The sequence below is a fragment of the Bison bison genome, unplaced genomic scaffold (genome assembly GCF_000754665.1).
Source record: "Bison bison bison isolate TAMUID 2011002044 unplaced genomic scaffold, Bison_UMD1.0 scf7180017864032, whole genome shotgun sequence".
Taxonomy (NCBI): domain Eukaryota; kingdom Metazoa; phylum Chordata; class Mammalia; order Artiodactyla; family Bovidae; genus Bison; species Bison bison.
In genome coordinates this window covers 909,227-920,566 of record NW_011494604.1, presented here as the reverse complement: position 1 = coordinate 920,566, position 11,340 = coordinate 909,227, and the positions used below count along the sequence as shown (strand labels likewise).

General features: G+C 45.8%; 1 protein-coding gene across 1 annotated transcript in view; it reads left to right on the top strand.

Moving 5' to 3' along the window:
- SEMA5B (sema domain, seven thrombospondin repeats (type 1 and type 1-like), transmembrane domain (TM) and short cytoplasmic domain, (semaphorin) 5B) overlaps window positions 1–11,340 on the top strand; it is a 124,498-nt gene that overhangs the window by 93,928 nt on the left and 19,230 nt on the right. The window contains exons 4-5 of the mRNA XM_010834267.1: window positions 845–890; window positions 11,096–11,158. Coding sequence (XP_010832569.1) covers window positions 845–890; window positions 11,096–11,158 — 109 coding nt within the window. The remainder of the gene's footprint in view (window positions 1–844; window positions 891–11,095; window positions 11,159–11,340) is intronic.

Here is an 11,340-nt window from a genome sequence, read left to right as displayed (position 1 = left end):
CAAAGCAGCCGAGTGGGTCCTGGGCTTGGAGCCAGAGGTGTCTCCTTCAGGCCCCTGGATCCATTCAGCAGGGGCCCCTCCCTCTGTTTCTGGCCCACTCCACAACCTTTCCTCTCATTTCTCAGCACAGCTTAGGTAGGCCAAAACTTTCTAAAGCAGTTATTCCAAAAACTTCAGGAACCAAAAGAGGAACAGCCAAAAGAAGATATAAGAAGGAAAGAAAATTCTTAGGGAAAAGCAAAACTTTACATCTGTTTGACATTAATAAAGCCTTTTAACATGCATCACGCCATTCCTCTTTCCATGGGTCTTATGAAATAAGGAAGACAGGTGTCAGTGTCTCCACTTTACAGATGCGGACACTGAGGCCCTCAGGAGGCCCCCAGCAAGTGGAATTCTCCCTGTCTCTGCAGCAGGGTCTACTCTGTGAGCCCGTATTCACTTCCATGCGGTTCTCTGACCTGGGGGTCCTGCCACCCTCCAGGTCCACCCACCGTGCCTGTGGGCCTACAGGGGCACATGAGTCTGGGTTTCTATCCCACCTCTTCCACATACTGTCTCTCTGACTTGGTCCATTTACCCAGATGTTTCCTCACCTGTAACATGGCATTTTCTCTCTGCTCCCTGGATGGCTGTGCAGATTAAATGAGCTAATGAAGGTAAAGCTCTCCCTGGGGTTGGCCCACCATCAGCCCTCTGCAGTTGGCACCCAGTCCCGACACCCAGTCCTGGCACTCTGTCCTGGCACCCAGTCCTGGCACCCGGAGGCAGGAGCCAAAAAGTCACTTCCTGGGGACCTGCCTGTAGAGCCAGCCTGACTTACGACCTGTTTCTGTTTTCACAGGAACTACCTCTTCAGACTCAGCCTTGCCAATGTCTCCCTCCTTCAGGTACATTTGCTTCCCTTCCCTGTAATTTCCCTGGTGTTTAGGGGCTGGGGCCAGGGCAGCACAAGGAGCGAGATTCAGAATTCAGCCCCTAGGGTTGAAAACAGGAACGCTGTGCTCCTGTCAGCGGCTGTGGACTCACCCTAGCTGTCGGGATGACAGCTGGGAAGGTATTTGGGAGTGGGGGTCGCGGCCATGTAAACACAGGGGCACACACAGGGCTCCTGCATTGTAAGAACAGGAGCTGGGGGCTCCTGTTTGCCTGGACTGAGGGGCTCCAGGCTGCAGGACTTCCACTAGAAGCAGTTCAGTACTGGGCAAACTGGAACGGCTGGTCATTCTAAGTGCAGAGCCTAAATCCACAGGAAGGTCTCTGCATTTGGGCCTTGAGGGAAAGTGTGTCCCTGGTTGCTTTCTTAGCTTGGCCTGAGTGATCCCATTCTAGCTTAGCATTTTCACTGAGCTGTGATTGATTTATTATCTGCTGCCAAGAAGGACTCCCCAAGCATAATTCCTTAAGTGCTTTGGGAGGCATTTTAATGGGACTCCTTGATCCAGAACATTTATCCCAGATTGAGAAACAGATGCCAAATCGTCTCTGCAGAGGCTGAACATTCTAGAGAAAGGAAGGCCGTCTCTGCATCTGAGAGGCTCAGTTCCTGTGTCCAGGGGAGGCTTGCTGGTCTCCAGTGATGGGGCGTTCACTGAGTGCTTACTGTGTATCACAAGCTCACAAGTGAGCTGGAGGCAGAGGGGCTATAGACACACTGATCTCCGGCCTCTAGGGCTCACGGTACAGCCAGAAAAAAGCATGATGAGATACACAAAATCTAACTAGAGAATGGTTGTTAGTATATGGGGCTATTTAGTGTAGGGTTTCACTACAAAGGGAAGTTGGAGAAGGGGAGAACTCCTTGGTGAGCTAGTGTGATATTCTGGTCTAGTTTCTTCTAGAAACTGTTCTAGACCTCCAGGGCCACTGCAGCTGGTAGCCACAGAGGAGGCATAAAGGAGCAAAAAGAAAAAAACATGTGAACTTCAGAAGGGAAAGTCCAGGAAGAACTAGAGAAAATGGAAAAGAAATGCCATTTATCTATTTATAATAAACATGAGTAAACATTTACTGAAAAGCTACTAAAAACTGGGTCCAGTCCTAGTATTTGAGATCCAAAGGTGAATCACCCTCAGTCCTTGCCTCAAAGAGCAAGCACATAAATTATAAATGATTTCCTTTACTGGATGGGATATGTTCCTGGGGCCTGGGCTGGAGCAAGGTAGAGTAAATTCCCAGAGGCAACATCCCATGGCCTGCCTGCTTGGTTGGTCAAAGGAGCCCATCCAGAGCCTAGGTTCCAAGTGGCTTTCATGAAAACTGAAGCCAAGATGCCAAGCCCCACAGGCCAGGGTCTAGGGGAAGCCAGTGCAGAGATGGTCCAAAGTGGGTGGGAGGAAGTAGATCCAGGGGTCCTTCCCTGAGCCCAGGCAGTTGGCTTTTTATTAAGCTCCCATGGTCTGCAAATGAAGGTCTTCTGGGAGCCAAGTGAGGAAAGGGAAACAGATGCACAGAAATAATGACAGTGCTGTGGGAGGCATGTAGGAAGGGGGGCATGCTGGCTGCAGTGGTGGCCGAGGCACAAGGAGACACAGAGATGTGAAGTAGCATGAAGCACAGAGTGGGGCAATATGGGAGGATCACAGGGTGGGCATGGGATAACGATGGAAGATGAGGCCCAGGATGAGAGAGGCTGCACCACAGAGGGTCTTCAGAGGGATCCATATTTTATTTTGAAGGTATAAAGATTTAAGCAGAAAAGTGATATGATTATGTTTAGTGTTCCAATCACCTGGTCCCGTGCAGAGAATGGATTAGTGGAGGAGCTAGTTAGGAGAAACTGCAGTAAGGTGATTGATGGGGAGAACTCAATTAAGGCCGCAGAGTGGGGATGGAGAGAAGACAGGAATTGATCTTCAGGTGGCAGACACCTACAGAGTCACAGCATCACACAGCTCCAAAGAGGACTGGGCACATTGTCTTCTGTGTGAAGGTGACACCTAGAGGTGGAAAGGAGACAACCCTGGAGGGTTTAGCGGAGGCTTGGACCACAGTGGTGCCATTTGCCTTCTGGTTGCAGAGCTGAGTAGCATAAACCAGGAGTTGACTGGAGCTAGCCTGGCTCTAGACACTGGTTTTCTCTTGGGTGCCCACTAGAATCACTGGGGGAGCTTTAAAAAAGCACTGATGCCTGGATCCTATCCTCAGAGATTCTGTTCTAGGGTGTGGCTGGGCACTGGGATTTTTAAAGGCTCCCAGATGATTCCTATGTGCAGCCAGATTTAGGAAGCACTGCTCTAGGATGTTAAGAAGGCCCTTGTCTTAGGGCCCTTGTCTTAGGCAGCATAGATGTTGCCCAACTGGTTTGGGTTCCCCAGGTGTCCTTGACAGCTGACCCACAGGTGCTGGGTACCCTACCTTACCAGATGTTAGGACTGTCTAGCTTGATGCTGAGGCCTGATGTTTGGTTCATTCAGCTCTGAGTGGATCTGGTCTCACCATGGAGATATCTTCTTCCAGCTCCATCACTCATGCTTGAGGCAGGGACTGTACCTCAGGGGCTTTTCTGAAGGGTCCTGCACACCAGCCACAAGTGCACCAGGAACTGGTTTTATCACCTTCCCAGGGTGTATCTTAGGGGACTGAATCCAGGAGTTCAGATTGGATTCTTTGTAATAGGACCTAGGAGATAAATAAATGCATTTCATGTTCACATCCTCACCTCTCCACCATAGGGGGACCCACCTGGCCACAAAGAGGAGGGAACAACAGAGAAGTTGGAGGGGGCCGTCCAGCATCATCTTGACCAGGCTGGAGGTAGACCACAGCCTCTGGTCTCCTTGTTTGTCCTCTGATGAGAAAGCCCTGCCTTTTGACCGTAAAAGCTGGACTTCACTGAGTACCCCTCCACTGCCCTACCTGGGGCTTTGGGTCCCTTTTTATACGTTTTCAGCATCTGCTATCACAAGTGGCTCACAGCAACTAAGGGCCAAAAAGCTCCTCCACTTTCCCGACAGGACGAGGCTGGGCCAAGGCCTCCCCGCTCCCCAGTCCAGCTTCCTTGACTGTCTTTGCTGCCTGGGGTATGCTCAAGGTTGTAACTCTCCTTTATAGCCAACTGCTCCTCCCACGTGGCCCCAGGATATGATTTAACCAAACTTAAATGCAGTGTTTTATTGATAGTTTAAATAATTAACATCCCTTAAAGAAAAATCTAAATGCAAACTGTTTATGCAAACTAGTGTCCATTAAAAGGACTTCTAAGTACCTAACCCCTATTAAACAATTTGTGTAACCTACTGTTCCTCAAAAAAATAGAAAAACTCAGCTTCCTTCCCAGTTCAAGCAGCGTGGTTGAAGAGATGCAGGTATCAGCAGAGACGGGAGGGTGTGTGCGTGCAGCGTGGACGTGTGTGCATGTGCGTATGTGTGTGTGCACTCCTGTGCTTGCAGAGGGGGAGGGGAAATCAAATCAGCTCACCAGTGACTGTTATCTTTCAGTGTAACTTAATAAGCTGGCTGTGGGAAAGAAAAGGTGGCTAGTAGTCAACAGTGTCAGGGGGCTGCTGAGTGGTAAGCTTATTTGGATTTGTCAATCAGGAGATCATGAGCCACCTGTGCCAGAGCAGTTCCAGGGGATGACGTGGCTGGAGGCCTAATTGCCATGGATTTATGGTCTTGGGCTGCCACATGTCCTGCAAGTGCAGAAATGAGGACTGTGACGTACATAAGCATCAGGACGCATATGGGGCTTTGTTTGCGCCTGGGCAGATGGCGAGGCTGATTCTGAGCTCTTTTCTAGTTATCTGCACATTGTCCAAACTAGGCTGGCAGCTCCAGAGTTGTTTGAAATCTAAACTCTGCTGAGTGGTGGACTTAATGCTCAGACGTTTTCATGTTCAGCCATTGTCTCTGGTGTTCAGGGGAGTTGTTGAATCTATAAGGAGATTATCCAGTTCCTGGCTCTCTTGACTGCTTTCTCCCATAGCAGAAAACCGTGCAGTTTCTCTTTACTAGGGATTGCTATCCTGGAATTCCTAGTTTAAAGCATTCTGTGTAGTCGATTGATTATACACATCTTATTTCCACTCCTTCACAAAATTCCACTAAAAGGACAATGAGAAATTTTAAAAGATACAGATCTGCAATAACAGAGAGAACAAAAGAGATGTCAGCAGAGAAAAGATTAAATGCATTCTGGGGAGGTGGAAAGTGGATGGAGCAAATCATAACTGATGTAGTGGAGTAGAACAGTTTATAAAGGGAGATATAGCAGAGAAGTAAGACGACTCCCCAGAAGGCCTCAGAAATTGGGCTGTTGGGTATTGCAGAATGTGAGGATGAGATACAAGTCTAAAAGGGGCCATGGTTGAAATTATCTAAATTGAGAAGCTGGAACCCAGATCTCCTGTCCCATCCCACACAGTAATCCCTTCCTCCATTTTACCCCTCCCCAAGAAAGGAACCCTGGAGAAGGAAAAGGCTACCCACTCCAGTATTCTGGCCTGGAGAATTCCATGGACTGTATAGTCATTGGGGTCGCAAAGAGTCGAACACGACTGAGCGACTTTCACTTCACTTCACTTCAAGAAAGGAAAACTAAGACTCTTTCTTTAAAGGCCCAACTAGTGAGTCTTCAAATCTGGAGACTCCAGGAAAGGGGAAATCTCACCACTGGGGTATGGGACTACAACAATATTTCTCCTTTTTCTATTTTTGTGCAGTTTATTTATCGAAGAAACCTGGTCATTTGTCCTATAGAGTTTCCCACAGTCTGGATTTTGCTGACTGTAGTCCAAGGGGTTCCTCTGTTCCCTGTACCATCTGTAGGTTGATTCTCAGATGTGAAGACTTTATTCAATTTAGATTCTGGCAAGATTACTTCAGAGATGTTAGCATGTATTTTTTTAGGAGGTGCATAGTATCTGATTTTCTCTGTATTTTTTTTTAATGTTAGCAGTCATTGATGATTTTTACCTAGATCTATTAATTCTTTAGGTTACAATGCATTAGCCAGACTACTTTTACAAGGAAAAACTTCTTATCTACTGTTTGATTACCTGATGAAACAGTTGTACAGAAAGACAAGGTAAATGTTTGATACTTTGTCTTTATTCACCAGTTTTCAAATAATGAACAGGCTTTGTAGTATCTGTCAATGATGATTAGTGAATTTTATATTTTATTACTGCTTTTACTACAGACTCATGGCTTTAAACATTGTGGATGTTTCAACCTATTGCAGTTGTCTCTCATTGACTATCCCATCTTTTGCCAGTAAGGAGCCTCTTCAAGTTGACTCCTATGACACTATGACCCTGGTGGCTTTTTATTGCTTTCTATTGGTATGAAGTGATATTCTAGGCTCACCTTGTACATTTCCTGCCCTAGATCTGGAATTAGCTGTTTCTCCAAGACAACTTGATTCCTTTCAGTGGGAAATGGTTAGTGATTTATTTTTAAACATAAACAGCCAAAACTCACCAGACATTTGAGGAAGGCCTCTAAAGTCAAGGAGAAAGATAAAAACAAACAAGCAAACAGAATGAAGGAAGCTGTAAGAACAGGGATAATTCAAGACATACAAGAAAACACTTTTGAAATTAATTTTAAAAACTAATTAGTTTTCTGAGATATAAAATTATTTTGTTTATAAAACAAACAAAAAATGAAAATTTAAAGAGTGGGCAAATAAAAATTGAATCGAAGGATTAGAAGATAAAGTTGAAGAAAAATCTCTCAGAAATTTAAACAACAACAAAAAACAAGAAATGAAAAGCAGGAGAGAAATAAAATAACAGAAAACTAGAGGATCAGTGCACAAGGAACAGTGGATTGGATTAATAAGCGTTGCTAAAAAGAGAACAGAGGAAAAGATAAGGAAAACATTAAGGATGAAATACCATAAGAAAATTTGCCAAAACAGAGGATGAGTCTTCACATTGAAAGGGTTGACTGAGTTCCCAAGAGAGACCTGCACTAAGGCACATCAGTGTGAAATTCAGTATACTGTTATCAAAAAGATGATCTGAAAAGTTTCTAGCATTCTTTTCTAAAGGAAAAAAAGAAAAAGGTCACTACAAACGATGGGGACTGAGAATTACACCAGACTTCTCAATAGCAACACTGGAATCTAGAAGACAAAGGAGAAATAAATGTCTTTAAAATTCTGAGTGAAAATTATTTTCACCTTAGAATTCTATACCAAAACAAGTATGAAGATAGAATGAATCAGACATGCAAGAATTTTAAAAAATTGATCTACCATGTTCCTTTTCATAGGAAGGTACTGAAGATGTGTTCTACCAAAATAAGCCAATAATTCAAGAAAGAGAGAAACATGGGACTCAGCAAACAGGAGAGGAGAGGAGGTAAGTCCCAGGTTAACAGCCAAACAGGAGGACCAGTCCATCCTGGGGCAGGAGGAAGACAGTGGGAACTAATAGGTTCTCTGAACCATCTGTGTGTACAGTTAGCAAGTAATACTGAGAGAGAATGATAGACATTTGGGAAAATTCAGTGATAGGTACATTACAAAACAAGCCAATGAAGAAAATCGAGACAACTATTCAGCCCAGGAGAAACAAAAAGTTGGTCAAGAATGGAAACCTTGTCAGAACAGGCATATTTCATTGATTCTCAGAGGCGTATGTTTTCACATTTTACTGAGTCTGAAATCAGGCCATGGCTTTCTATCAAAGACATTTTACAGTCACCATTGGCAGACTGCAGTCTTGATGGAGTTGTCTCTAACTGTACAGGCATGAACTTGGTCATTATTCCTGGTGTGCTCATCCAGCAACAGCAAGCCACTGACATTTCAGTTCACAAACCATTTAAGGATCATATGAGGAGGGACTATGAGCCTTGGTTTATCAGAAACCTTCTGTGGAGACCTGCTGATAAGATCAAGAAAGCACCAGCTCAACCTGTCAAGTGGGGGCAATAACTTGGAAGAAAATTCTGGAAACCAAAGAGAAATATTCTTGAAGAATTGCTGCATCATGGGCTTCCTGGGCAGTTCATAAAACGATGGCCTAAAACAAGCAAACAAAACAACAAAAAATGAGCACTGATGACGGAATAGAAAAGTAACTCAGAAGAGATGAACACTCTGAATTCAAAGAAGGTTTAAAAATACTTAATAAATTTTGCTTACATTTTTCTTTTTTGTATGCATAAAATTAATGTATGATTAAATGTATATCTAAGTAAAAATACTTCCAATAAGCTTACATTAAAAATTTAAGTAATAAAGGAATTTGCCAGCATGTTTTCCTTCTTAATGATTCATATTACAATCAATGGTGTCCTACATTCAGTCAAATCTAGGGTTCTAGTTGGTAGCAGTGAATAATTTTCACAACGATATAAATAATGGTGTTGATTTTAAAGCATTAGATAATATATTAAAATATTAAATAATTTATATTACCTAATTATAATAGGAGAACAGGGAGAGGAGAGGGGTGGGGGAGAATGGAGATGGGTAAGTGGAAAAAAAATATTCACCTCCATAACAGGAAGTCAGAAGATGAAGTCTGAGATTGATACATATTTTTGAGAAATTGGATTTTTAAAAACATGTATAGAAAAATCAGTTCAGTTCAGTTCAGTCGCTCAGTTGTGTCCAACTCCTTGTGACCCCATGAATTGCAGCATGCCAGGTCTCCCTGTCCATCACCAACTCCCGGAGTGGAGTTTACCAAACTCATGTCCATTGAGTCAGTGATGCCATCCAACCATCTCACCCTCTGTTGACCCTTTCTCCTCCTGCCTTCAATCTTTCCCAGCATCAGGGTCTTTTCAAATGAGTCAGCTCTTCACATCAGGTGGCCAAAGTATTGGAGTTTCAGCTTCAACATCAATCCTTCCAATGAGTATTCAGGACTAATCTCTCCTTTAGGATGGACTGGTTGGATCTCCTTGCAGTCCAAGGGACTCTCAAGAGTCTTCTCCAACACCACAGTTCAAAAGCATCAATTCTTTGACACTTATCTTTCTTTATATAGAAAAATAAAAGAGTCTAAAATAATTGTCCTTGGGAAATGGGATTGGTGTGTGAGAGGAGTTGTTCCTGGAGTCTTTTAAATTATTTTTTCATACTATTTAACTTTTTCAACTCTGTGCATCATTACTTTGATAAAAATAATTTTTGAAATAAAATAAAAATAAATAAAATGACTCAAGCCAGTTCTGTGCTGTAATCATTATAAATATACACATTCTTTTCAGGCCATATGTTCTAACTTTTGGTTTGAGAAACCTACTCACAGTGAGAGGCTGCACGATGTAACAGAGAGAGCTTAGTTCCAGTTGTCTGGGTTTGCATCTTGGGTTTGTTGCTTACCAGCTTTGTGACCTTGGGAAAACTGTTCAGTCTTTCTGAGCTTCATTTGCCTCACCTGTACAATGAAGAGAGAGGTGTATCAAGTGTCTGTCCCAGTGCTCAGCTCCATGTGACTTTGTCTAACACCTTTTGATTGTACACACCTGTCCCCCATGAGTCCCCAACCCTCACAGTGGGATTCCCATCCCCTTAGAAATAAAGTTGGCCCTTTTGAAATGTCCCTGTGCTCAGGGACCCCATGAAGCCCCTTTGTCCACACTGTCCCCTGCAGCACAGTCCCATTGTCCAGACTTTTAGGCCTGGACATCTGCAGTGTATGTGGGTCTTTGCGCTTCTCTGCCCCTAGAGGCCCTGAGTTTGCTTATGTCCCTCTTTCCTCTCACATCAGGCTCAGTTTGGGAGCTGATGGGTGCTGAGTATGACAATGACCCTTGTTCCTGTCCAGGTGAAGCCCACGACTCTGTGTCCAGATGCCAGGGGTCATTTGCCTTTCTCCAAGGAAAGTCTGGGAGCAGAGGCCTGAGCTCCAGGCATGGCGTGGCAGAATAAGCCCAGCCTGGTCATCGGTCTGATGGGGGCACAACCAAACTTGCCACCTAGCTCCCAAATCTGGGGTCGGCCAAAGTCAGCTCTCCGTCTGCCCAGGGGTGCTGGGGCTGCGACTTTGGACAGCAGAGAACAGCTCTGCCACTCTAGCTCCTGCCACCCCTGCCCCTCCCACATCCTAGGCCCTGGGAATTCAGTAGACAGTGACTGCAAGCCTAGAAGGCTTCTGCTAGAAATTAAAAGCAGGTGGTTTTTGGTTTTTGTTTTTTTTTCTTTTTGCTCGTTTGCATGGAGGAGCTGCTTGTTCAGGGCTCCCTCTCCCAGGACAGGTAGGCAGTTCATGTTTATACATGTGACCCAGAAATATGTAATGAACCACACTCCGGGGCTGACATTGCCTGGATGTGAAGGGTATCTTTCCTCCCCAGTTGCTCTTCAGTGGCTGGGAGGAGTTTCAGGAAGTACAGGCGGAGTAGATTCAGGGGAAGGAGGCCTCCTGGGTGGGGACAGCTCTGTCCTCATGCCAAGGGCACTTGAGAACACGAAATGTCCTCTGGGTCCCTGAATGGAAGCTGTGTCCCCCAAACATCATTCCACAATAGAGCATGAGTGATGCTACAGGGAAACAAGCTGCCTGCACAGAGGTGGGCGGAGGGTAGCAAGTGAAAAAGGGGAAGTGAGACAGTGGGATAAAGAGGGAAAAAGCACACTTAGCTTTTGAACCAGGAACGGGGGTTCCAGTCTCTGTCTCCCACATCCCAGCAGCAAGTCATAGAGGACTTTGCAGGGTTGCAGTGGGAAGGTGACATTGTTCTTCTGTAGCTAAGGTTGGCAGCCCTTCTGCTTCCCATTCATCTAAGGAACATCTAGTATATAACTGAGGCATGTTTCCTGTCTCCTACTCAGGGCCTGGGGTGGGACTGAGGGTCCTCCTTGGCTACTCACATCTCCCCAGCTGACCTCGGGGAGGAAGGGCGGGGGAGGCCCCAGGCCAGAGCCACATGGGGATGATGGGGGATGAAGGGGTTGTTACTTCAGGCCTCCTCAACCCGAGCAGGTGTGGAGGGTGTTGGGCCAAGAGGATGTCTCTGGGTAAGGAGGTCTGGCAGCCCTGCTGGCCCGCAAGGATGCTGTGAGAGGAACCTTACCCTGCAGGCCATGGCTGGCCATCTCCCAGCTCTCTGTCTCCTCCAGCCCGGCCACTGCCTGCCCTGGCTGCGAGTGACACAGCTGTGTGATGTCTGTGTGCTCCTCCCACAGGCCACAGAGTGGGCCTCCAATGAGGACACGCGCCGCTCCTGCCAAAGCAAAGGGAAGACCGAGGTAGGTGGCCTTGGTAGGCAGGGGCCTGGCTTGGAGCTGGCAGGAGGCCCATGGTGGCAGGGACAGAGGGTCACTGTGTAGGCACGAGGCCACCTGCACGGGAGACCCAGCCTGAATGAGCCAGGGGCTCCTGGTGTAGTCAAGAAGGCAGCCTGAGCATCTGAGTGGGCGGTGAGACAGAG